The 26,741-nt window shown below is 35.4% G+C and overlaps 4 protein-coding genes and 1 non-coding gene across 7 annotated transcripts; 2 read left to right on the top strand and 3 right to left on the bottom strand.

Moving 5' to 3' along the window:
- Positions 1–191: 191 nt before the first annotated feature.
- LOC117928785 (actin-related protein 5) lies at positions 192–10,528 on the top strand. 2 transcript variants are annotated; one of them, XM_034848798.1, is made up of 12 exons: positions 192–402; positions 525–595; positions 2,314–2,438; positions 3,516–3,560; positions 4,987–5,089; positions 5,431–5,540; positions 7,835–7,944; positions 8,038–8,128; positions 8,206–8,649; positions 8,976–9,103; positions 9,347–9,689; positions 9,805–10,528. In XM_034848798.1, the coding sequence occupies exons 1-12, from the start codon at positions 302–304 to the stop codon at positions 10,309–10,311; spliced, it is 2,178 nt and encodes a 725-aa protein (XP_034704689.1). In that variant the 5' UTR covers positions 192–301; the 3' UTR covers positions 10,312–10,528. The 2 variants fall into 2 exon arrangements, with proteins under 2 accessions (XP_034704689.1, XP_034704690.1); XM_034848799.1 differs by lacking the exons at positions 192–402; positions 525–595; positions 2,314–2,438 and having other exon boundaries at positions 4,982–5,089.
- Positions 10,529–12,611: 2,083 nt separating this feature from the next.
- LOC117929225 (protein FIZZY-RELATED 3) lies at positions 12,612–15,173 on the top strand. The gene is made up of 10 exons (XM_034849497.1): positions 12,612–13,095; positions 13,217–13,339; positions 13,438–13,542; positions 13,643–13,822; positions 13,922–13,984; positions 14,081–14,275; positions 14,376–14,477; positions 14,566–14,628; positions 14,818–14,886; positions 14,966–15,173. The coding sequence occupies exons 1-10, from the start codon at positions 12,631–12,633 to the stop codon at positions 15,017–15,019; spliced, it is 1,419 nt and encodes a 472-aa protein (XP_034705388.1). The 5' UTR covers positions 12,612–12,630; the 3' UTR covers positions 15,020–15,173.
- Positions 15,066–18,029, bottom strand: LOC117929226 (ribosomal RNA large subunit methyltransferase E). The gene is given in 7 exon segments (XM_034849498.1): positions 15,066–15,446; positions 15,538–15,796; positions 17,108–17,209; positions 17,379–17,428; positions 17,431–17,440; positions 17,527–17,613; positions 17,883–18,029. Coding segments are annotated over 7 exon segments (699 nt in total). The 5' UTR covers positions 17,961–18,029; the 3' UTR covers positions 15,066–15,333.
- A 75-nt stretch (positions 18,030–18,104) lies between these two features.
- TRNAE-UUC lies at positions 18,105–18,179 on the bottom strand. The gene has a single exon. It is a non-coding gene; the product is annotated as a tRNA-Glu (tRNA).
- A 3,015-nt stretch (positions 18,180–21,194) lies between these two features.
- Positions 21,195–24,332, bottom strand: LOC117928843 (scarecrow-like protein 14). Of its 2 annotated transcripts, none has more exons than XM_034848891.1 (2): positions 24,137–24,332; positions 21,195–23,895 (listed from the first exon to the last, which is right to left on the bottom strand). In XM_034848891.1, exon 2 carries the CDS (start codon positions 23,864–23,866, stop codon positions 21,620–21,622), a length of 2,247 nt encoding a protein of 748 aa, XP_034704782.1. In that variant the 5' UTR covers positions 23,867–23,895; positions 24,137–24,332; the 3' UTR covers positions 21,195–21,619. The 2 variants fall into 2 exon arrangements, with proteins under 2 accessions (XP_034704782.1, XP_034704781.1); XM_034848890.1 differs by having other exon boundaries at positions 21,195–23,902.
- Positions 24,333–26,741: the final 2,409 nt, after the last annotated feature.

Raw genomic sequence — 26,741 nt, forward strand, 5'->3', positions numbered from 1 at the left:
ACCATTTGAGTTGTTTATTTTATTTTTATGTTCTTGATTAGTGTTGATTGCATTAAAGCTTTCGCAGTAGCAACATATTTTTTTGCAGTTTTTTAATGAAATATATTTTATAGATTTATTTTGTGGTAGGTATAATCTTGGAGCTTGAAAGCATGTACTAGAATCATTGCGAAACTCGGTTCGACTCAGCGGTTTAAACAATCCGGCTCAGCACGGTTCGAGTTGCCCAGATCCAGGGCAAAAGCAGAGGACAGTTGAACCTCAAAACCCCAGTGTCGTTCCACGGAGATAAAGAAAGAAAATGCCCTTCGTTTCCCAAACAAGTCTCCAGTCCGATTACACACTCTTCTCTTCCAACTGCCCCATTGTCATAGATAATGGTGGATCCAATTTCCGAATTGGGTATACCCTACACACAGTCACACACTTCTTCTTTTTTTTTTTTTTTTTTTTTTTTTTTTTTTTCTTTTTTTCTTTTTAATTGAATGTATTTGTAATCTGGGAACGTTTGATATTTGGTTCAGATGGGCCGGAGAGACTGACCCGCGCATCATCTTCCGCAACATCGTTCAGAGGCCGCGTCACAAAGCTACTGGTACGCGATTATTCTTCGGTTTCCTATTTTACTTTTTTTGTGTACTTATTTTCTCGTTTGGTTCCTGGGAAAATATTGGAAAAGACGAATGAGTAAATTCTGTTTAGAAACGGCTCCTAGAAGCAAAAAAAAAAACCACAACAAACATGTGATTTAGTATTTTATTTTATTCTTACTTAATTTTCACGGGAACCAAACAAACAGCTAGTTTAAAGAAATTTCCCAATCCACACCCCCGTCCTTAAATAAAAAATAAAAGATAAAAAAAGGGGAAAACTGGATGGCATAGATTGCATTCTGTCTTCTTTTTATAAAGGAATTCGATAGTTTGCAATAATTCTTTCCTTTCCCAATTACCAAACCATCTTTGCTTACACTTCTGGTTGCCTACTGGTTTTAGTGTTACCTTTCATTTCTCATTAGTGACCACGGTTCTATTTGGAAATTGTTCTTGGAAACAACTTTCTAACTAGGAAACACGGCTGGCAAACTTCTGACAGAAAACAATTTTTATGGAGTTTTTTAAGAATAAATTTTAGGTGTTTTTCAGCTGCTTTTGTAGTGTTATGAGCAACAATTGAAAATATAGATAACGCTTTAAAAACTTTTGCATTTTACTTAAATGCTTAGTATTTTTATTGGGAATAAGCCCAAAAAACTGTTTTTCAGATTTGAGTTTTCCAACATAACTTTGTTTTTAGACTTTGTTTTTGAAAACAATTGAGAATTATTTTTAACAGCTCTTCTTAAAAACCATTTTTGAAAACCTTCCTAAATAAACCCTATATTTCCAATTAATGCCTCCACAAGAAGAAAAAAATATTCCCTGTTCATAGATCTTGCGAAGTAATAAAGAAAGGGGAAAAAAAGAGAGAAAAAAAAGAGGGAGGAATCCCAAATTCTCTTATTTGCTTGACATGGAAAATACAAAAGTAAATTAAAAAACTGAAATTATTTAAAAATTTATGCATTTTTAAATTTTCATTCTCTATTTAAAACATGAATAAAATCAGAGATTATGGGAAAAATATTTATTGAGCTTAAACCTATTTTTTGTTTTCTTTCCCTTTCTCTCTCCTCCTTCTTTGATTCCTTATTTTTCTCCTCAAACTTCCCATGATGCAAAAGAAGCATATAATCAAGGGAGAATTTTACCTCAGTATTTGCATAATGCAAACGCTTTTAACTTGGAAACATCTCACTTCTCTCTGTGTAACAGTAAGGACCGTTTGTAGGTCCATTCCTACCATAAAGCTTTCATGGGGTCTAACATTTTTGCCATTTGCTATTATTTCTTAGTGGTTTGAGACAGATTATAGTGTGCATTTTCTGCTAGTTTCCCTGTTTTTCAATGATTTTGAAACAGATATTAAAACAGATATGAGGGTCTATTTTTTTAGTCTAAGCATTCTCTTTGGGTGTGTCTTTTTACTTGTGTAGAAGTAAAGATTGTTTAGAACCTAAGATTGTAGCTAAGATTCTGAATTTCCATTTTTGTGGTGTAACGTGCCATGGGCTGATATGTTTTTGGATGTCATAACTGGTAGTGTGGGTGGTCTGATATTGTTACAGACTTACAGTTGAATAAATTCCATCCACCTGTTTTAAGCTTTCTTTTTTCATGAATGAAAAAGTTAATACATCTTATACAGTAAAAGCTATGAAGTAAAGCATTTTGTGGCAGTTGATTGAACTGATTCATATTTTATCATATGTAGGTGAAACTGTAACAATTGTTGGTGACCATGATCCTGCATTGATGAAATACTTTGACTGCACGCGCTCATCACCTCGCTCAGCTTTTGACAGCAATGTTGTTTATCAATTTGAAATAATGGAATATGTAAGTTCGTTTTAGTATCTAATTCTGACTACTTAATCACAGTAGACTACTTAATCACATGACTGTTCTCATGTTCTCAGTGTGCTAATTTGTTTTGAATTTTTCTATCCGCTGCAATTATCTGCCCATCTTGAACCTAATTCTACTTTTGGATGTATATTCTATGTTTGGTCTAGGAAAGTACTATGGAGAGACAAAAGATACTAATAAGGAAAATAATTTTCTTATTTTTGGTTTTACTATGGAAAATACAAAAGAAAATAAAATATATTTAAATTTAGTTACAAATGTATGCATTCTTAGATTATTTACTCTTTATATAGAAAAAAAAAATAATGAAAAATTTGAAGTATCGTGCATATAAAAATAATTTTTTGACTTTAAATTTATTTTTTATTTTCCTTCACTTTTTCTTTCCTTCTATTTATTCTCTCTATTTTCTTTCCCTCACATTTTCCCTCAAATTTTCTAGGAACCAAACATATCTGTAAGGAGTTCCTGATTTATCTAGGCTTTCTATCGTCTCACCATTTTCTGTACAACTTTGAATTGTGATTTTGTCAGGCGCTCACCCAAATAAACAAGAAAGGAAAATATCTACTAAAAAGAAAATGAACATTGGAGAGCAGAAAGTTTTACCATAAAACTTTAATCCATTTGCAATCTGGACAAACCACCCTAATTGTGGAACATTAGATCCAGGACATAATATTTAACAATCTAGAAACGTTGCTATTATTTTCTCCCTTGCATTTGTTGTAAGGCGTAGCATTGGAAGGTTGATTTGCAACCTTGCGAAATATATTTGTTGAAGAAAAATAGAAGTCTACTGCATGCCAACTGCTCTGATAATTTAGTGCTTTTCAAAGATATCTTTTCCTTTTCTTTTCGAAGGTTGGATTTTTTGTGCTTTGCAATTTTACATAAATTATGTGTAAGTCAATTTGTGATGGAGGATCAGGAGCATGTGACATTGATTATTTTTGCATGTGTGCTCACCAGTGTCTGTGTGTTGCTAATAAAGTAATCAATAGTATAGGTCTAGTAGCCTCACACATTATATCCTGCCTATTGCAGATTCTTGACTACGGGTTTGAGCGCATGGGCGCAGATGGATCACAGGTACAGAAAAAAACTGACAGTTTCTTTTCATTTTGATGTTTTATTGCTAAGAGAATATTTATCCAATGCCTAGGCATCAATTTTTTTTTTTTTTTTTTTTGCACTTGATCGGGTCTGTTCAGCAGTTTCTGTTTCTGCTAAATTTTTCTTTAGCATTGTTTCTGGTTGTGGTTTTTATTGCATTGATTAATATAATCTCTTAATACAGTGCATTTTTCATTCTAAAAAGACTTACCTTTTGGATTCCTTGCAAATATGTTGAAATTTTATGGTTTGCAAGTATATCTTTGGACTGAAGTACACTACTGAGGTGGGATAGGACTATCAAATAGTTTTTAATTTGACCCTTTTTTATTCATGTATAGTGGATTAAAAAAGATTCATCTTCAGAAAATATTGGAGTTTGGGAACTGCCTTGATGCAGGAAAGGCTGAGATCATGAGATTTAAGTTTATGCATGATAGGTTGTTCCATGGAGATGGTAGCAGTAAGTTTAATTCTTCAATCAATGGTGGAAGGGAAATTAGTTGGTGATGATGGAAAGAAGGGACAACAAAAGGTCATTAAGGTAATAAGGTAAAACAAAGAATCAGCACCTAAGGTTCCATTGGGAATTGCTCTTTCAGAGAATTTGACATGCTACAAAAGTCAAAGCACTTAATTTAATTCTAGCATATTTTTCCATGAGATCCCTTACATCCTTTTATTGCTTAGGTTGCTTTGTAACAAAGCAACTACTTCCTTCTTAAGTAAAAATGTCTTATATAAGCTAGCAGTTCATAGTCAATTAACCAGTCTTACATGTAGTATAAGTAGCTATAAACAATTTAACTTGCAAAGGAAGAAGGCACTTTCCTTCTAATGAAGATAAATAGGGGAGTAAAATGTCCTAAAACTCAGCCTACACATTTTGGGTCTGGGCCCAGCCTAAACCTCCCTAGGTTTGGGCATGGCCCTCAATTTAAGGGCTGAGCCCCATTTGGTATGGTCTTTTGGCCTCGAATTGAAAAGCTGATCAATATCTGGCATTTCATGATGAGGTGGTGTTTGCATTTATAGCAGCATTACATCCATAGGAGTGTTTGTATCCATGCCTGTCTTAATGATGCTGATTTAAGGAAAGAATTGGTTGGAAGACAATGATGGCACACTCTCATGATCACCTTCTTCATTATAAAATGTTGGGAAACCAAATCATCTTAAAGGCTAGGGAAAGCAAAATCGAACTGTATGTATCAAATTGCCATCCAAATGTCCTTCTGATACAGGCATGACATCTATTACCATACTCTTACTTATGTTGCTATATTGATTTTGGACAGTTTTTAATGTCAATTTCTTCATGTTGGATACTTAAAGTTTCTGCTTGGTATTAAGTTGACAAGATTTTTTTTGTTTTTACTGTGTTCATTTGAGGGCAGAACAGGTTGATCATCCTGTCCTGATTACAGAATGTGTATGCAACCCAGTTCAGTCTCGCAGTAAAATGGCAGAGCTTCTTTTTGAAACTTATGGAGTTCCATCAGTAGGTATGAGCACTGATTTTCAATTGTATTAAAAAGTTTAGATTTTATAAACTTACTGATTGAGTATATAGGATGAGCTGTCTCAATAATCATCTAGCAGATGCATGGTCTTCCTTGTGCTTCTTCTAGACCATGAATTCGTCACATGTTTGGTTGTAATTGGTTAGGCCTGATCATTTAACTATATCTGTTGCCCTCTTTATTTGGTGCATGAGATATGTGTGTTGAAAATAAAATTATTTGCATGGCACTGGCCATGTATATTTCCCTTTTCTTATTTTAATTTTTTTGGCTCTCTTTTCGCATATCCTAATTTTCTTTCTTTCTTTTTCCTGAGATGACAGCGTTTGGTGTTGATGCTGCATTCAGTTATAAATATAACCAGCAGCTTGGGATTTGTGATAAAGATGGTCTTGTGGTGTGCCCAGGATTTACCACTACTCATGTTATCCCAGTACGTCTTACTAACCTTGATATTTACTATAGTGATGGGATATTCCCACAATGGAGGTGGTTAGGATTAACTGTTTGGAACAAGTATAATAGCTTGTCATGATAGTAAGTGCAAATAGTCAAAGGATGACCTCGTCATAGCTGTTTCATGCTTATATTGTTCTTTGACAAGTCTCATAAGTTATTATTGTTGTTGTTGTTCCTAAGACACGACCTTGTCATTTTATGTAGCATTCAGGCGTTAACCTTTTTTGTTCTCTTCATGTTTTTCCTTACTTTTGCTGCATGTATGAGTGATACGTAAGTTTCATGAGGCTTTATATATTTAGATGTAAAACTTTTACACTGTAAAATGTTTTAATGCTGTAAAACACTTTAGATGTAAGATCAATATGTTTTCATGATTCTTGTATGCCTGGTTGCCACTAGGATTTCAAATTGGATGGCTTCAACATGACTCAAATGCCACCCACCTTAAAGAGGAAATCTTGTGTTGAGCAGGGTTAACGTGACCTCAAATTGGGTTGGGCTTGGGTTCAAGGCATTGTTCTACTAATATAATACATGTGTTATCATATCAAATATTTCCATGTAATTTGACTATATACTTGTGAGGTAGCAATTTTTATTTTTTATTTTTTATTTTATTTTTTTATTTTTTTTATCAAGGATAATGCAAAAATTTTAAGTTATGAGAGATTTCTATTGCATTTAAAATTGTTAGTAGCTATAAATATGATAACAAACCCAATTTTACATGATTCCTATTGTTTCTTCTATATAAAATTGTGATAAATTTCATTGTTCATTCTAAGTTTCTATATTGCTCTTATAACTTATGTCAACACCCCACTATTGATGAATTAGTTTGTTAAACAAGATCCTGCAGTATGTCTGAGGTGTTAAGGAACACAGAGTAGATTTGTAAAAGGAAGCACTGAGTAATCTAACCTGTCTGATCGACCTCACCTAACCCAAGCTCAGGTTGAAAAGTTGCAATTATGGTAGGATGGAGTTAAGCTTGGGCTGGCCTTCAACCTAATTCCATCCTCCCGAGTTGCAGCCCTAACTTTCACACTGTAAGCCTTGTGAAATTTGGTCTTAGATGTTCTTACAATTGGGAAGAAGTCTCAACCAACTTCTATTTTCATAGTCAGAGTTGAGATTTCCAACTGGACCTTTTTGACAAAGATGGATGGTACCAGAGGTTTTGGATTTGCCAACTGAATTTAATTATCAAGAAGAAATTCCTTGTAAATCCTCCCCATTTTTGGACACTGAAAACTCAGGAAGATTAGTACCCACCCACAAAACATGGAGAGATAATCAGGAACGAGCAGAGGTAGGTGACGTAGGTCATGACAGCCAAAGGCCTAGTCAGCTTCTCTGTAAAGTGGACAGGCTTCTGAAGTGCCAAGGGTGTCTTGATTTAAGGGCACACTGGACAGGTAGATGTAACCTGAGTTGTGCCAAAAGAAAAGAGAAGTAGTTTGCCCTATCCATCTACTGTTACCATTAAAACAATACATCTTCAGGTATTTTACTCCCTATGACCTGAGATACAAGTTTTTATGCTTGATTGCTTTTACTTGGCTCCTTTTACTGTGAAAGGAAGGGAGACTAATGAAAAAAGAAATATAAGGGGGACAAAGAATTTTTCTCCGAAGAAAAAGAAGGGAAAGGGGAGGATTAATGCAACATGATAACCATAGTTGAAGCAAGGCAAGGTACTAGGAGGGTATGATGCCCCTTTATGATCTTTTAAAGAATTGTAATGTGTACTATATTGATGGAGATAACCACATGTGCCAGATTAAAACTTGCAGGAGTTGACCTAAGTTTCAGTTGCTAAATTAGGTGAAGATCTTTTGATTTTCACTATCTGTTATTGATGGATGTGCTGTTAGTAGGACTTTACATTGGCCAGATGAAATGAAACAGTGCATTCACAATTTGTGTATTTCTTATCACACTTCTATATGTGTTCATATGCATAAATTTGGATTATCAATTTCCTGTGGGTTTTGTACCTTTACCCTATCATCAGCAAAAGAAGAGATACTCTACAGTGTCAATTTCTAAATCTACTTTCTAGGGTTTGCATGAATGCAAAGTTAAATCTATCTATATGCCATTTTTTTGTATTGAAATAATATACAATTCCCATTTATATATTTCGTGGATGAAATAAAATTGATATACTGGATAAAACGTATAGTCAAAGACTGTTTTGTAGTAATCCTTGTGAATGATGATGATGATGGTGGTTATGATAGTGATGTTTGTTGCTTCCAGTTTGTTGATGGTGAGCCTGTTTATAAAGCATGCTGCCGAACAAATATTGGTGGGTTCCATGTCAGTGATTACTTGAAGCAACTTCTTTCACTCAAATACCCTCATCACATGTGAGCATACCCATATTTGTTTCTTGCTTCTGTCAAATGTGACCTTTCTATGTTTCAACTTCTAATTGTGTTTTTTAAAAACGCTTTTAACAGGTCTAGAATTACATGGGAAAAGGTTGAAGACTTGAAGATGGAGCACTGTTATATTGCAACGGATTATGCTTCAGAAGCTCGATTATTTCAGGTACTAACTTGGTTCTTCCTCCAGTCATTTTCTTTGCCAATCATCCCTGAAGGTGATCCATTGTAATTCTATGACAGAAAGGAGGCAAGGAAGCTGAAGATAAAACCAGGTGTTGGCAGCTCCCATGGGTTCCACCTCCAGTTGAGGGTCTACCTTCAGAAGAAGAGATTGCGAGAAAGGCAGCTATAAAGGAAAGACAAGGTCAACGATTGCGGGAAATGGCTGAGGCAAAGAGATCTTCAAGGATAAATGAACTAGAAAATGAACTTCAAGGTTTGGAATTTCTTCTTCAGCAGCTTGGAAATGTAGAAGAGAAAGACATTGCATCTTTCTTGGCGGAAACTGGCTATGTCTCTAAGCAGGAAATAGAATCTTCTCGTGCAAAAGTAATGCAGTCTTTACGAAAAGCAAAAGGTGAACCAAAGGGTGAACAAGCTGAAACTGAGGAGAAGGTTGATCCCTCTGCAGCTGAAAAGTATCCTCTTATCAATATCTCCGACAACATGCTGACCCCAGAGCAGGTAGGCCTTTATGCTCAATGACTGATTATATGCTTCCCCATTTTATTACTCACAAAAAAAATTTAAAATATTTTATTCGCCAAGCATCTTGGTTAGCCAAAGACCTTTATAAAGTTGTAATTGTATATATTCTTTTGCCTCTCATACACGAGATAGTTTTCAGATGTTTTTTCTTCCACATAATTTTGGGCTAGATTGCTTATAACACCTTCTGAATGATATGCTGAGGAGTGCTGTGGGTGTGAGAATGCAACATCATGATTGGAATCAATTAAAAGCTCTTGTCAATGATGATATATCTACTCTTGGTTATGGTCTCTTGACAGCTCAAGGAAAAGAAGAAGCAGTTGTTTCTCAAGACCACGTCTGAGGGCCGTCAGCGAGCTAAACAGAAACGCTTTGAAGAAGAATTAGAACGAGAAAGGCAAAATCAACAAGATGAAGAGAAACGCTTGTATGTTGCATAGTTCATCAAAGTTTTCCAACTAATATGTTGTGGACCCTTTGTTTAGTGGTCAGTTGTTTTTGGTATTTTGTGGGGCATCTGCTATTGCCTCTGTGTTTTTTGCTGTCAGATGTGGATGCCCTGGATCTATGAAAATGGTCTTAGTATGTTTTGGAAGATATTGTACACACTACTTATTTTGGTTTACTGTTCCTTCTCTTGTTCATTAATTAATTTTTCTTTTAAATGTAGGGAGAACCCAGAACTTTATTTGGAGCAGCTACGTGCTAAACACAGAGAACTTTCTGAAAAAGTTGAGCAGCGGAAACGGCACAAGACAAATGGAAACCACACAAATGGAAATCATAATTTATCTGGAGGTGTTGGTCGTGGTGAGAGATTAAATGCTGCCCAGAAAGAAAGAATGCGCCTCTTAACAACGGCAGCATTTGATCGAGGAAAAGGTGAGGATACTTTTGGTGCCAGAGATGAAGATTGGCAACTTTACAAACTGATGAGCAAAGATAATGATGAGGACGAAGAGGGACCAGATGCATATGAGGCAGAGCTGGCCCGTATCTCCTCTAGGCTCCAGGTCAGTTATTCATTCTACTATTTTGATCTGGTACTCAATAATTTTTATTTTTCTTAGCTATAGGTTACTTTTGGATATGGGCTGGTTATCAATTTCTTGATCTTCATTGTGTCAGGACATAGATCCAAATTTTGTTTCCAAATCAGAATTAGTACCCTTTCAACCTGTTGTTGAAGTCCCATCTTTCCGTCCTCTCAGCAAGGAAGATTTCCAGATTGTGTTTGGTGTTGAAAGATTCCGGTGCCCAGAAATTCTATTTCATCCCAATTTAGTAGGGGTGGACCAGGTAGGTGTGGATGAGATGGCTGGGGTTTCAATAAGGAGGTTGCCATCTAGGAGCCAAGGTTTAAACGAGCGAATGACCAATTCGATCCTTCTAACTGGTGGGAGCTGTCTCTTCCCTGGTATTCGTGAGCGTTTAGAAGCTGGAATCCGGATGATTCGTCCTTGTGGATCACCAATAAGAGTGGTCAGAGCATCAGATCCAGTTCTTGATGCATGGCGTGGTGCAGCTGTTTATGCTGCATCCTTGCAATTTCCAGGGCAAACATTCAGTAAGACAGACTACTATGAAAAGGGTGAAGATTGGCTTCGTAGATATACATTGAGGTACACACTATGATTATTTCGGTGATACCACATTAAGAAATGCCTTGGATCTGGGATGACTTTAAATACTTAACAATTTAGACAGACTGCTGAACTCTGGCAGTTCATGCCCTCATGCTTTTTTATGCTGTTGTCAAATATTACCACATATATCTACCAATATCATCCTCATGTCATTTCTGCTGCTGTCAAACACCAATGCCCATAGTCTATTGACATTGTTCTTCAAAGTTTTTCCTTGTTTCTGCTAGGAAGGGATCACGTTAATTTTAATTATCACGTCGCTGCTTGAACCTTACCATTTCAATGGGAACGGTGGCCCCAGTTTGCTTCATGCTTTTTTAAAAGAGGAGAGAAGTCAATCATGTGCTGATACATTCACCTTTTGCATGATGCTTGGGTTTGTTATTAGGCATAGAATCCAGCAAACAGTGGAGGCCAAGTCTATGTTATATATAAGGTGCTGGTAAAACAATGAAGGTGGCTCCAGCATTGCAAGTACGAGTGCACCTAGTCTTGTGTGAAGTACCCTTTTAGCGACCAGGAGAGATGCTGTGTGGCTGTGAGATAAATGGAACTAAAAAGCTCGCAGAGTTTCTTTTAGGGTTCACCTATGCTAGTGTTATCTATCTAAATGGAGCATATTCAGCTTCCTTTAGTTTTTACCTGCTGCAGCTGCCTTTAAAGCCTTGAATCCTAGTGAACCTTGTTGGTCCTGCTATGTTAGACCAGCTCAACAGGGCCTTATTGCATCTCATCCTCAAATATCATTTGCTATATAGCTAGTTTTAGTGGGTGTGCTGCGATCACAAAATCTTGATGTACAGCTTGAGCGACTCTCATCACCAACACAAGTAGGGTTCAAATTCATTTGCTATAGATTCAGTTCATTTATGATGGTGATACCTTTTTTGCTGAGCAGAGAGAGATGCATTCTTGACCGTGCCGACCTTATTATACAAGCATGGGGACTGCCCCCGTATCTCACAGGGATGCCCTCCTAACATTTGTTTTGGCTTCATTATTGGTAATGAGACGCGCACTTGGCCAGAAAAGGCATAAATGTTTTGTTGGAATTGAATTCAAATTTGAAAATTCATATAAAAAAAGGTATATTATTGAATTCAAAATTGAAATTTACATGTATTTTAAGAGTATATTTGGTTTTTGGAAAGTATTAAGTAAATAAAAAATATTAAAAAAAAATGTTTTCTCATATTTGGTTTCATTAAAATATATATATATATATATATATATATATATATATATATAGATAATTAAAATTAGTTAAAAATCACATATTTTAAATTATTTAATTTTTACATAAAAATTAACCTAAATTTAAAGTAATATATAAAAATAATTTATTTATTTTATTTATTTTCTCTTATTTTTGCTCTACTTTTCAAAAAAAAAAAAAAGAAATAAATTTTAAGAAAGAATAACAATAAACTTATTGCACATTTTACATTTAGTGGATCAAAAGACAATTTGAAAATTCTGCTTTCCATTTTTTTTATTGCATAAAAGGCTCAATATGACATGATTGAGCTTAAAAATTACTTTGTTAAATGAGTTTAATTAAAAAAATATACAAAATTAATGGGAGGAATAGATGAGGTTTTAATTAAAAGGATTAATTTCATTCTCCTCTGGGTTTTGGTTAAATACATTTAGCCCTTACATGTTTGAAATTCATCGAATATCTTCTTGTCTTTTTTATTTCTTATTTTAATTTAACCTCCCCTTTCACTCAAAATAAAATAAATGCACGATGAAATTTTAAACATATAGATGTATTTAACTAAAACATCATATGAGATAAATAAAATTAACTCTAGTTCAAATTAATCATTTTAAATATTAAAATATTCATTTCAATCCTCTTTTCAAAAAGGAAAATATTAGTATTAAAAAGTCTATAATCAAACTCTTATGAAGACTTAATTAATGATACCATGTACTTATGCTTGACAACTATGGGCGAATCTCAGAGAAAGAGGAGCCAACTCCATGTTAATAATAAAATCATATAAAATGTGATTTTTTTTTAAATAATACTGAAAGCAACGGCTACTTCCAAAAACAAACTAACCGTTGGGAATTTTTTCCTTTACAAGCAAGGCCTTCCTGATGCCTTATCCTTACCAAATTCGACCGTTTGGGAGCCTTTTGCAGAGAAAGCCCCTCTTCCAATCCAAATACGAAGCTCCTCCCTAAAACCCTAGAAAACCCCTCTTCTTTTGCAGAGAGAGAGGAGAGGAGTTTTCAATATCTGTTCATCTACATCACGCCCGACAACTCGAGAACTCGAGCTCAAGTAAACCCAGAAATGGATTCCAGTGAAAGAAGAAAAAGTGGATTGAATCTCCCAGCTGGGATGTCTGAAACCTCTCTGCGCCTTGAGACTTTTTCGGGTTCCTATCGGGCGATATCAAACTTGTCGTCCCCGTCGAAAGCCACAAGTTGTAGCGACCGATTCATACCATGCAGATCTTCGTCAAGGCTTCATACTTTTGGGCTAATCGAGAAGGCATCGCCGGTTAAGGAAGGCGGAAACGAGGCGTATTTTAGGTTGTTGAAACAGGAGCTTTTCGGGTCTGATTTTGGTTCTTCATCTCCTGCAGGTCAAGGGTCTCCGATGAGTCCCAGCAAGAACATGCTAAGGTTCAAGACGGATCATTCGGGGCCTAATTCGCCCTTTTCCCCTTCCATTTTTGGTCCTGATAGCGGGTTTTCTAGTGAGACTTCTACGCCTCCAAAGCCGCCTCGGAAGGTCCCCAAGACACCCCATAAGGTTTCTAGATCTACTATCATTTTTGTTCTTGAGTCTGTTTGGTTTCTGAGAAAACACTCACATACAACATCCGGAAGTAAATATAGGAAACGGTCGCTGACTGGATGCCAAATGGTTGCAGGTTCTGGATGCCCCATCACTTCAAGATGATTTCTACTTGAACCTTGTGGACTGGTCTTCACAGAATGTGCTTGCAGTTGGATTGGGCACCTGTGTTTATCTATGGACTGCATCCACCAGCAAGGTGAGTCTGATTATTTCTAGCGCTTTGAACAACCATGCATTTTAATTTTTCCTCTTCCATCACTGCAAAAGCTTATCTATTGCTGTTTCTGTTCTCAGGTGACCAAGTTGTGTGATTTGGGGCCCAGTGACAGTGTGTGCTCGGTCCAATGGACCCGAGAGGGTTCATACATATCGATTGGTACACATCTTGGTCAAGTTCAGGTACATAATTCTCTGATTTTAGCCAAATCTGTTTATACAGAGTCAGTTGTGTCATTATACACAGTCGAGACTAGACCAAAAATTACTGGTGGTGTAACAGGTGTGGGATGGAACTCAGGGCAAGAAGGTCCGAACCATGAGCGGACACCAAACAAGGACCGGAGTCCTGGCTTGGAGCTCGCGGATATTATCTTCTGGAAGTAGAGACCGCAACATACTTCAACACGATCTTCGTGTTTCAAATGACTTTGTTAGCAAGCTTGTAGGGCACAAATCCGAAGTGAGTGTTCATTAGAATTCAACAGAAGAACCTTGGATGAATTTTCTTTTTGGTGACTAAATGACAACCAATCTCAATCCTTGATTTTTAAATCCTCAGGTGTGTGGGCTGAAATGGTCCCATGATGATAGAGAACTTGCATCAGGTGGTAATGATAATCAGGTATACATCCATTCACCAATACTTTTCCCACCTCATTTTTACAATCCAACTTTAGTGAAGTACTGAATGAGAGTGTATTAATTGTTGTGTGATCAGCTATTGGTGTGGAACCAGCATTCTCAGCAACCAGTTTTGAAGTTGACAGAGCACACAGCTGCTGTGAAGGCCATAGCTTGGTCACCTCACCAGAGCGGCCTCCTTGCGTCCGGAGGTGGGACTGCAGACCGGTGTATCCGCTTCTGGAGTACTACAAATGGGAATCAATTAAACCATGTTGACACAGGAAGCCAGGTGTGGTTTCAACTCTTATGGGCATGGCATAGAGTCTTGGTGCAATAACCAGGACCACCATATATAATACTGAATCAAATTTTGATGGGTTCACCTTCAGGTATGCAATCTGGCATGGAGTAAGAATGTGAACGAGCTAGTCAGCACTCATGGCTATTCCCAGAATCAGATTATGGTCTGGAAATACCCATCAATGACAAAGGTATTAATTATATGAACCTCTTGAAGATTCTGGTATCGTTCTCCATCACAAACTAACTAAATCTGTATTTCCTTCGAATTTTGAATAGGTTGCAACTCTAACTGGCCATAGTTTGCGAGTGCTCTATCTTGCCATGTCGCCGGATGGTCAGGTACAGTGCTATCTTCTCCATAGTTGAAGCATTCTACTTAGTATACGGTCATAGGTCATACATACATGCACACACAGACGCACAAGTGAATTCTGTAAAGTGAGTTCAGCTACAATCGCCGTATGCACACAGCACACAATGCTGCTCTATATAAGAAAAACTTAAGAGAAGTGAAAATTGCTTTTGCAGACGATAGTAACAGGAGCAGGGGATGAGACATTACGGTTTTGGAATATCTTCCCTTCCATGAAAACACCAGTAAGTATGACCAAACTTTGAAAACAAACAGTCAGTGGTTAACTTCCGGTGTCTAATTAGCATTTTCATCTCTTTTCAGGCACCAGTCAAAGATACAGGTGTTTGGTCAATGGGACGGACGCATATTCGATGAAAACACTCTGCACATATGGAATTAAATTATTTTGTAAATCGCGAGAGATATAAGAGAGACCTGTTCAGGGTTCCGTTTTTATATTTTGAAATTGTGAATTTGTGAAGTGTCTTTTGCTTCTCTTCTTCTAATACTTTAAAAGGATTTTAGTGAATCTGTTTATGTTTTTGCGCTTCTCTTCTAAGAAATTACATGCTTGAGCAATGAATCAACAATCCTCACTACATTACAAAACTGTGTATTTCCTACATCCCTAGAAATCACATGCTTGAGCAATGTGTTTTGCCCAAAATATAACTACTTGAATTAATCACCTATGGCCGCAACCCTTGACAAATCAAATAAATCTCCCTTGATGAAGATCTTGTAGCTTTAGGCCTCAACCATGATGCCTTTCTGAAGAGTGGTTTGCAAATCCGGCTAAATCCTGCGACACAAATGACCAGAAGAGAGTGAGAAACATAAGACTACACAAAAGGGAAGAGCACTTGTGGGTACCCTGCAATAAAAATGCCCACCTTGCGCATCTTCACTCTCTAGAAGCTTAATGACAAGGTGGCCACCTGGCTGGAGGATGCCATCATCATCTGGACCAGAAGTAGAATCATCATGATGCTCCCCCTTCTGAATTTCGTCGCCTGAAGGAGCTAGGGCAGGCCCTCCAACAGCCAAATGGAGTGCTTGCATGCCTAATTCTGCAGATAAAACTGCATCTTTAGTTGTGATTCCAGAAACCAAGGGACACATATCTGAAAGTATCACTGAAAATCCCTTCCGCTGCACAATACACAAACCAAAACTGTGTAGCTCCACTAGAGAGAGAAGATATAGATAAAGAATGATGCTAAAAATAGTTCAACCTTAAAAAAAAAACTACCTTTTTTTTGGGTTTTTGGATAGGATCAAAGACAAATTTGTACCAGTGATGTTTTTGTACCAGTTCTTTTTCCTTTTTTTTTTTTTTGGTTTTTGAATTTATGAGCATTTTCTCATTAATGAGGTCAAACACAACCTAATGACATCAAAGGTTAATCAATATGAGCATTCTTCCACTCTCTTACATAGTTTTAAAGAGGGCGCTTAGATGTGCAAAGTCACCCTAGAGCCTAGGCACACAAATTCATCAATAATAAATTATCATCTCCCTGCTATCAATAGTTTTCTTAGCTTATTTTCCATAAAAATGCTGTATACTTATGTACAATACAAAAACTCCTAAAGTATTTTTTATCTTTTCAATTATTGCTCATAACATCCTAAAAAAAAACCTAAAAACACCTCAAAATTGTTTAAGAAACATGTTTTCAAATTCTTAAAAAATGATTTTCTGATATAAAGAACAGAAAACTGCTTTTAAGAACAATTTTCAAACAAACCCTTACCATGAGACAAAGGCTAGAGGGGCTGCATACTGAGCTGCTAGGCAGAAGCTTACTCATGAAGCCTGAAGTTTGGCTATCCAGTTCAATTTTCCAATGAACTAGGCGATTAATATAAGTTTTACAGCCAGAAATTGAGTTTGGGTTGGGTTTAGACATAGATTTAGTAAATGGTTTAACATTTCATATTATTGCTTGTGAGTTTCACATGTTGTTATGCAGTCAGTGGCCCAAGTACTTTGAAAACTAAGCAGGCCAACCCAAGCAATAGATTAACAAAACGATATGGCTTTAATTAGTGAAACAATCTAGAACTTATCATCCTTGCATGCCAAAACTATTTGAGAAGTTTGATAATTTTTTTTTTTTTTTTGAGAGAGATGTTTGACTACTATGTCATGAACAGATATATTTTCAGGCTTCTTAAGACTAAAAGAGGTGCACCATAGCATTCTAACCTTAACTAAAACTTGTTGTAGACTAAGAGCTACTCAGCCGAGGACTACTCAAAATGCTTAACCTTCTTCTCGTTTATGAATGTCAACTAAATAAAATAAAATTCTGAAGCATTCAGCACAAACAAAAAGAAGGCAATTGCCCAGGGCAAGTTCCATTTGCAGGCAATCAGAAAGGCATGAGCTGGTAACAGACCTAGCTTTTTCAAACGCAAATATGTTAAAGGTGTCAAATGAATTTATCAATCTTTTACCTGTGGTGAGAATGCCCTGATTTCGTCCTTGGGGAGTTTCATGACATCAGCACAAACAGTTTTAACCCTCGAATCACAATGCATAGAAGGAACCTTCACCTTCTGTTCTGCAGATACCACAGTTCGCATATTAAAACGTAGTAACAAAATGGAAAAGCCATGCCTCAATCTTCCAATCCACACCTTTAATTTGTTTTTATTTGCTTTTATAGGTTAATACCCTTGCGAGCAAGAAACCAATAGACTCATAAAAGAATCATGTGATAATCACCTTCAGATCAATGCCCACAACAACCCCACCATTCTTTAGAGGACCAAGCTCTGACAAGCCACCTACATCGAGGTTATAACACCATGAAAGCTATTACATAGCTTCAGGCAGGTTTAATAAAAGGAAAAGAAGAGAAATACGACTGAACCTGAAGCCAAGCACCAGGAGCACATCCAAGATCAAGCACAGATGACCCTGGTTTTATCAGTTTGTATTGCTTCTGCATCTGAAGCAACTGCTTGCAATAGAGACAGAAAGAGTGAAGGATAAATAAATTATATCTTACCATCCACAGCCCTCTGGTTGATTTCAGAAAAGTGTGGAAAAGAAAAAAAATAAAATTTTGAATGCACTGGAAAAATTGAGGTGGAGTCCTTTCCTTCTCTTTTCTCAAGTCCCCAATTACGATAAGGATTTCCACATTCTATTTTCTTTTCATTCCCTATAGATTCCGTGTAACCAAACAGCGCATAATGAAATAGGAAAAAGAAGAAAGGAGGGGACCTTGAAAGCTGAGCGAGCCGCATAGCCGAGGCGCTGAGCTTCCCTGTAAAAGAAATCAGGCGTTCCTGCTCCGCTCATCTCCTTCTTCCTACTCTTCCCCTGCAGAGAAACCCTAATGTTCCCTCAGGCGAATTACTGTCAAATCGGTCAAGTGTGCCATGTTGCCACGTGTACAAAAAATATTTTCTTAAAAAAAAAAAAAAAAATGAAGCAAAATTTGTCTTCCATTGCCGGGATTTGAACCCGGGTCGCCTGGGTGAAAGCCAGGTATCCTAAACCGGACTAGACGACAATGGATTTGTGATTTTAAGCCATGAGCTTTTATACATATACCTATGTTACGCCCTATTTTCCTACACCTACTTCTATTTTATTCTATGAAGGTTTGGAAAGTTGAACGGGAAAAAATAGTTCTTTTAACTCAAAGATCATATTTAAAATAATTTTGATAGGAATATTGATTCTAAAGACAAATTGTTTTTTTTGAAGAATAAATTTTAGGTATTTTAATTTTTTTTTTATAAAGCCTTCTAAATGGCAATTAAAAATATGATAAATAAGTTGAAAGTTTTTGTATTATACATAACCTTCAAACAAAATAAGATAAAAATATTATTTTTTATATTTAAGTTCTCAATAGAATTTTGTTTTTTAAAATAATTAAGAATTGTTATTGAAAACTTCTTTTGATAACTTATTTTGGAAACATTTCCAAATAAGCCTTAATATTCAATCTTTAAATTGAAAAATACTTCAAACTTTATTTAATTTCAAAATGATATATTTTCTAGATAGACTTAAAAAATCTTATCACCCTATCTCTTTCCAAGAGATGGCTTTCCTTTATTCCAAAAATAAAAAGAAAGCGAAGTCAAGTGGACCTTTTTTTTTCTTTTTCATTCTCTCCTAAAAACTTCCATAGAGCTTCTAAAAAATAATTAGCATGTATTAGAATTTAGATGTATAATCATAGTGAACAAAATAACTATAGGAAAAATTACATACACTTGCCAATCACCGCCTCAAATCTTAAATCTGACGTCTACCATTGTCTCTTCTTGAATGTCTCTTAGAAAATCTTTCTTGCTTCACACACTCAAATGTAACCATTAAATTTAAGCATAGTTTTATTATCATAAAAAATCTTGATATAACAGATGATAGAAGTAAAGCATCTTCTCATCTAATTTTTCTTAGGTGATGTTTGTTTTTTTAGTTTTTTGCTGAAAGTAAATTGTTTTCAGAATTTAGTTTGTTTGTTTTTTTAACTTTTTACGACTTATTATAAACTTTTTACTAAATAAAAAAAATCAAAATATGTAACTTTTTCTAAATAGAAAAAATAACATATTGGTTTTCTTTTACTTTTTAATACTTAATAGAAATAAAATACCAAAAAACCAAACAACCTAATATTTAACACTATTAAGCATTGAGGTTCTATTTAGAATTAAGTAAAAAAAATAAACACCACCTTAGTTAAACCTTGTTTAGTTCCATTTTCTTTAAGTAAACGTCTTCTCCTTTTTATAAAAAAAATGTAATGTAGAAGTAAGGAAGATTGTGGGCTTAATCATATTTAACAATGATAGCAAGCGTGTTTTTTCTTATATGATTTTCTTTAGGTAATCCTTGTTTAGCTCTATTTTCTCTAGGTAATTTCCTTTTTCACCAGCAAGTTTTTTTTCCAAGCAAGAGAATAAAGTTTTTCCTCATCTGGTTTCCCTTGGCTAATCCTTGTTTAGCTCTATTTTTTTTAGGTAATTTCCTTTTTGTGATAGCAAGCAAAGTTTTTCTTTATTTGGTTTTCTTTAAGTAATCCTTGTGTAGGTTTTGTCTAGGCAGTTTGTTCTAACAAGTTTTTCCTTCTTCACTGGCAACAGTGGTGAGAGGAAGAAGAGGATTCTTCCTAACGTTTTTTGTGCCCAAAGTCAAGGTTATTTGCTTGGATTTCTGAAATTGGGTATCAAAATTCAATCCAAAACTGAGTAGTGAATATGACCTGTTTGGTTCCTGTTTTTAAGAACCGTTTTTTGTTATTGAAAACAAAAAATACAAAAAACTTGTTTAGGAAAGGAGATGTGTTTTTATTTTTTGTATTTTTCGTGTTCTAAAAAAACTATTTTTTTTATAACAATAAAAATATATTTTCATTATTTAAAGAATAAATTATTTTTCATATTTTCTCTCTTTTTTTTTAACCCTTTTTTCTTTTTTAAATTATTGAAATTAATATACTTACACATGATTACAAAATCATTATTTATTTAAAAAAATTATAACTAGTGTAAAAATTTTAAAATAAAATATATATTTTTAATTTAAATAAATTATGCATATAAAAATTATTTATATATTTATAATATCAAATTAATAAAAAAAACTTTATTAATTAAAAAAATAACTTTCAAACATTTTTTTATTTATTCTAAAAAACTTTTTTATTAATTCAACCATGTTTTTTCTTTTTTTTTTTAGAACAAAAATTGTTTTCTAAAATTCAGTTCTCAAACACAATTATTATTATTATTTTTTTTAAACACAAAAACCTATTCTCAAAAACCGTTCTAAAAAACTATTTTCTAGAACAGTTTTAAAAAAGAGCATCCAAACAGCCCTACCTTTCTGGAAATCCAAGGCTACCACTGTCATCCCCATTTTCAAAGTCAGATTTGGAAGCTGGTTTTTCACTTTTTCTATTTCATGGGTCATTGCATCCATGCCCCTTTTTCTTCTTTGCACACGCAACACAAAAGCACACAGATTGCCATTGATTACCCCAGCCTAATTGAATAATTCATTTTGCCAGTGCCAGTCCATCAGGAATTAGATCTTGATCATTTCTCTAAATTCAAGATTAGACTTTAAGATGAAATTACACTATCATTTTGAATTACTTTCTTTCCATGATCCCCTGCTTCCTTTGACCCTCTATCCTAACCACTTATTAATTAAACTACACTAATAAATTAATAGACAATGATGATAAGTCAATCAAATGCACAAATAGATCTCTTCAGCAAATCCTCTAGAAGGGAAATAAAATTATAATGTGATTATATTTTGCATGTTGAAAAAAACTGAAAACTTCAGGAAGCATATATTTCTCATCTGATAAGAAAATGACGCGCAGGTTCCAATCAGAACAAATAACACCACATGACATACATCTTTTCAGCATCAAGCATGAAAACCTGTCTTATCATAGAACAATGAGAAACAGTCCTCACTAGAAGCCATATGAAATGAACCAAGATAATCAATCGCACAAGGACATGAAGCCCACAAGCACCCAAGAATTAACAGCAATAGTAAAGCCATAACCAAAAAAGAATCAGCTTTTCTAAATAATCCTTGAAGTATCACTTACATGTATACAAACTGTACGACAGAATTAAATCACTTGTTATAAACATGTGTATGTCAAAGCTTACCATACCCTAGAATGTCATGAGTTATTCGTTCAGTGATTCACAAAGTAGAGACCGTTGTCTTGAGATACATGAAATATCTTCTCCTACATTATATTTTGCAATCTGTCATCTCTTTCTTCGAAAAACTAATTGTTGTCATTGCTGACTCCATTTGAAACCACATTTCATAGCATAATTACAAGAAGGTATCAACTAAATTCAGCTCCCGTTTAATCTGTGAAATAAGCAGAACCAAAGGCTGGAATTTGTCTGTGATGGGAATTCCATGATCTTGACCATTCATAAGCGATAAAGAACATGCATTTACTGAACAGCCTTCCAAGAAGAGATTGCAAAAATAATGCGCCCCTTCCATCCTTGTAGCAACCACTGGCCATCTTGGTCAACCGCAAAGTCTTTGTGATACCATAATTTGACCTTCTCTTTTGCAATATTAAAAATCTCCTGGTCCAAAGGGAGCTGCCTAAACCCAGCCCTCAGGTTACGAATTTGCCACTGCCTGTATGTCTCTGGCCTCTCAATCCTTTCTGAGCCCTCACATGCGATGACGTTCATTGCATCCCAACCAAATATCTCTTTCTCAATCAGCGTCCTCTCCAAAGTCTGACGAGGCACAGTAGCCTCAAGTATATCAAACAAGGCAGAAAAGTGAAAGAGAGCCTCTCGGAATCGTGACAGAAAGAAGGGAGCACCATAGCCCCCATTCACAATTCCCTGTATGAAAATATCAGGATTCATCTTCCTGATCAGATTCAGAACAATATTCCTAGGACTCTCCACAACTACAGTTTCATCAAGTAGGTTTCTAAATCTACAATTACAGTTTACAACAAGCAGCTCATCACTGTCAATTTTAAGATCCTCAACTTGAATTGTTTCCCACTTCTGCGCTATGGCATTGAACTCAAATGGAACATTGAAACTCCTTGCATAATTTGCTAACCGATGTCCTGTCTCCTCAACCCTTTCTGCCGGTCGGAAGCCTGGTTGTGGAAAATCAATTCCAGTAATCCGAAGCTTGGGAGGTCCACCAGGCCTAGAAGCGAGACGTTGTATGAGAGAAGGCCATTGGAAACCATAGAGAATACCAAAATCAACAATGTGGAGCCTTGCTGCTCTCTCTGCCACTTTTGTAATTGTCTTATTTGAGAAGAAATTAGGAAGCTTCTTAAACGGGCACACAGCAAGAAGTAGATGGTAAGCTTTCAAGACAATAGCAGCTGATGTTGGCTTAGTAATGACTGCTTTATAAATCCGAGTTCCAGAGCCAGCCATGCGTGCCTCAAGACCATTGGCAAAATAGTGAGCCATTCTTTGCCTTCCATCACCCGTAGGAGAAGCATGCTGTCTGATCTGCTTTAGTTGCTCGTTTGCTGTCCTCCAATCATCAGCAGCAACTGCTTGAGCGCAAAGAGTCAGTAGAGTTGTCAAGTCCACCAAGTCCTTGCTGCCACCTTTCTTCCTACCACGGGATTTTCCAGTATTGGATCCTTTTGATTGACCATCCTGCTGCACAGTTTTGTTTGCTTCATTTTGAAAAGACTCACGAAGAGCAGCTTCACCTTTCCCTTCATTACATAGCAAGACCAGATCAAACATTTCTGATGTCACAGTCATTTCATTATAAACCGCTGACTGCTTGCTATTCCTCTCTTCCTCTGAATCCAAATCCTCTGGATAAGGATTCTTCTTTCCCCTCGACACACCTGTAAAGTACTCATTTCCGTGTTTCTTCTCCATCTTAACAACCACATCCTTAGGATCTTGCTTCACTAACCCCCTACTATTCTCTGTCACCAAATCAACAAACAAGCCAGTACTATTTGGAAGGAATTTACTAGCTTCCTCAACCCCCTTCCTGAACAGTGAAGCAGCTTCATTGTCACTAAATATGTCCGGAATCCTCAGGGTACTCATCGGAGAATCCACATAACCATTTGCAATATTACTGGCACCATTTGAAGAATTGAAAGAAGACTGAGAAGTGGACTGGGAAGCACTATGAGCTGACTTACACTCTCCAAGATCACCATTCCACACATGTTCCACCAAGTTACCATCACTAGTAGAACTAGTGATACTACTATAACTACTGCATTTCCCACTACTATTTTCAGATGAGTTTTCTTGATTTTCCTCCACATAAGGTGAGGATTTCATCAAACGGTGATCAATTGGAGGAGGATACTTCTCCCCAATAACATCATAGAATGATTTCTCAGTGGTTTGAAGTGCTGAAGACTCCTGAAACATGCAAGTTTTTTCTTCTATTTTTTCCTCCATAAGCATCTCGTTTATGTACTTAAGAACTACATCACTAAAATCACAGTCCTCATGAGGATCTTCCTCCCTGCGCACACTCGACCACATGGCTTTATTGCTAGAGCCTGGATCAGGTGGGAATGGTGGAATATCTACACAACCAATCGGCACCTCCGATCCCGGTCCATTACTAAGATTCTGATCAGATAAAATTGAAACAGAGTCTTCACTGAACTTGATTCCATTGATCGACCCGTATAATCGACTCAAAGATCGATCCATGACCATCTACGTTCCAAAAGTCACAACAACAATACCTGAACCCTAAAACAGCAAATTTCCAATTAACGGTTCCCTCTCAAACAAACAAAAAAACATCCCAAACTTTTCAGTTTTCATTAAGCAAACTAATATTAAACAAGCAAAAAAACAAACCCTAAAATTACGCCAAACCAAGAACATTAGAGTAAACAAACATGAAATCTTGACGCAAAAGAATATATTACGAGAATACATATACAATCAAACAGAAAGAAAAATAAACGGAAAAAGGAAAACCTGGAATCGAGAGAGACGACAAGTGGTACGTGCTATGAGGTCTGAGACAGGAGGCGATGAGTTGTAAATTATGGAGGACCAGCGACAGACGCACCAAAGAAAGAGAAGATTCTGGCAATTCAGGATGAGGCGGAGCAGGAGAAAATCCTGGCCGCCCAAATGCCCGCTGTCAACAGATTTTGTCCTGTTCTGTATTTCCTCTTATTAAACTCATCAGACGTACCTGCCCGAAATATTGATATAAGTTTTGAGAGAAAGCAAAAAGAGACATTTCCACACGCGGATAGACTTGGGAATTTGTCTACGCCTTCCACGGCTCTAATTGAAATTTCGAAGTTACATTCAAGTAATTCTGCGGGAATTGCTTCTCCAATTCTAAGTCATAGGAATATATTGTGTGTTTTTTCCATCTACGGAAATTTTAAAAAATAAATTTAAAACGTGTGATGAGAAAAATATATCAATCATATATTAAAATTTTAAAATTATACTAAATATATCTTTTCAAAAATATACTTGAATTTTAGTTCTCCATACCATTCACAGAGGTTTTAAAAAATCAATAAAATTAATAAATATGAATGAAAGTGAATCATAATAATAATAATAAATAAATAAATAGAATAAGAATTGATTTCATATCAATCAATTTTTAATTCTTATTCCATTTTTAAAACAATTTAAATATACTAATAAATGAAAATGAAAATGAAATTGATGTCTCATCTCCGTTTTCTATTTGAGTGTTTTAAATGTCATTCACAAAGTTTCAAAGAAAATCATATTTTACATAAACCACTTTGAACATCCATTAGATCAAATTTTGTTAAGTTATTTTCCTTTCATTTCAGTTAAATATGGTATTTGTGATCTCGATTAGTTTATAAATATAATAAATATTTTTATTATATTTATTTATTATTGATGTTAGGTGTATTTTGAATTAAATCTGGTATTATTGATGTTACGTTTATTTTGAATTAAATCTAGAAAGTTAATTGATAGTTTTAATAGAAGATATTCTTGTAAGTGTGTTTTCAATTACATCATTTTCCTTTGTGAAAAAAAGCATCTTTAATAATTATACACTTAATTTTCTATACGAAACTTCCTTTTAATTAGGAAAAATATAAGAAGAGATTTTATAATTTATTTCAATAATAAAGAAAATTTTTTCTTTTCTCTGTCTTCTATACGTAGGCTTAGGATTGACGGTAAATCATTTGTATTTTGTTTTCATTTTTTTTCTCCCTATTATTATTATTTTTCTGGTTTCACACAACGGAGATTTGATCAATGACTTTGTTTTTCCTTTTCTACTATTAAAGTTGACATCTATGCATTTAATTGCAATATAAATTCCATTCTATACTATACTTCACATTCACTCTTGGATTTTCTCTCTCTCATCTCTCTCATTTCATTCTTCTTTTATTTTCATTTCATGTATACAAACTGCCCGGACAGAACCAAAGAAGATAAGCAGCAACCAGCTACTGAGCTTCTTGATATTGAACAAAAGGCTCAATTTCTAGGATGACGAGAACCCATATCATCAATTTAGGAAGCAGGTTTCCAAGAAGTGATAGCAAAAATAATCCGTCCCTTCCACCCCTGTCGCAACCATTGGCCGTCTTCATCAATCATAAAATCTTTGTGGTAGCATGATTTCACTCTCTCCTTTGCTGGGATCTTGATAAATATACGGCAATTAGAAAAAGTAATTTTTAAAATACCGTAGATTGGAAAATAATTCCAATTCTACGGCACTTTTTAACAGGTAGGATGACACGTCGGATAACCCATTTCCTCAGCCCGTTTTCTTCTTTTCTTCTCTACTTCAAAAATCATTTTGTCCTCTGCCCCAAACTCATTTTCCCGCACGCCGATTAGGGAGGGGAGATCCTTACCGCCGATTAGGGAGGGAAGATCCTTACCTCAACGCCAATAAGAAGGAACTGAAGTGGAGATCTGAGAGACCATTGCCCTCGGTTTTTTTTTTGTAAGTTTTATGGTTATATTTGGTGGTGTGGTTGTGTTTGGTCACCGAGAAAGTGTGGGAAAGTTGAAAAAAAATAAAGTTTTTGTTTTTTTTTTTACAATGAAACAGAGTAGACTAAAAATTATGGAGAAAGTTTTCATTTTTTTTTTATTTTTGTGGTTCGACTTGTTGTGATTCTGTTTGGTTGCCAAGAAAGTATGGGAAAGTTGAAAAAAATAAAGTTTTCATTTTTTTTTTACAATGAAACCGAGTAGACTAAAAATTATGGAGAAAGTTTTCATTTTTTTGTGGTTCAACTTGTTGTGATTCTGTTTGGTTGCCAAGAAAGTGTGGGAAAATTGAGAATTTTGTTTCCATTTTTTTTTCCGCCAGCTCGGATACAATATTTGATCCAATTTTTTTTTTTTATATAAAAAAACTATTTGGTAATCTGATAATGATTTGCAGGGAAAGGTTGCGTTTTTCAGCCTGGCTCAAAAATCGTGGATTTAGGGTTTGTGAAATTTAAATTCAATGCACAAAAGCAAAGAGACCCCTAGAACAGCTCCAGAAAGCACAGAGAGCAAAAAAACAAAAGCATTTTTTTTTTCGTTGGGGGTTTTG

Source organism: Vitis riparia, chromosome 13 (genome assembly GCF_004353265.1).
Source record: "Vitis riparia cultivar Riparia Gloire de Montpellier isolate 1030 chromosome 13, EGFV_Vit.rip_1.0, whole genome shotgun sequence".
Taxonomy (NCBI): domain Eukaryota; kingdom Viridiplantae; phylum Streptophyta; class Magnoliopsida; order Vitales; family Vitaceae; genus Vitis; species Vitis riparia.

What these genes read in the sequence shown, in the direction of transcription:
- LOC117928785 (XM_034848798.1), top strand. Translation starts at nt 302, where the DNA reads ATGCCCTTCGTTTCCCAAACAAGTCTCCAGTCCGATTACACACTCTTC. An exon ending in GGATCCAATTTCCGAATTGG is followed by an intron (nt 403 to 524) that starts GTATACCCTACA and finishes TATTTGGTTCAG; the next exon opens with ATGGGCCGGAGAGACTGACC. An exon ending in CCACTACTCATGTTATCCCA is followed by an intron (nt 5,541 to 7,834) that starts GTACGTCTTACT and finishes TGTTGCTTCCAG; the next exon opens with TTTGTTGATGGTGAGCCTGT.
- LOC117929225 (XM_034849497.1), top strand. Translation starts at nt 12,631, where the DNA reads ATGGATTCCAGTGAAAGAAGAAAAAGTGGATTGAATCTCCCAGCTGGG. An exon ending in CAGGTGGTAATGATAATCAG is followed by an intron (nt 13,985 to 14,080) that starts GTATACATCCAT and finishes TTGTGTGATCAG; the next exon opens with CTATTGGTGTGGAACCAGCA. An exon ending in AATACCCATCAATGACAAAG is followed by an intron (nt 14,478 to 14,565) that starts GTATTAATTATA and finishes AATTTTGAATAG; the next exon opens with GTTGCAACTCTAACTGGCCA.
- LOC117928843 (XM_034848891.1), bottom strand. Translation starts at nt 23,866, where the DNA reads ATGGTCATGGATCGATCTTTGAGTCGATTATACGGGTCGATCAATGGA.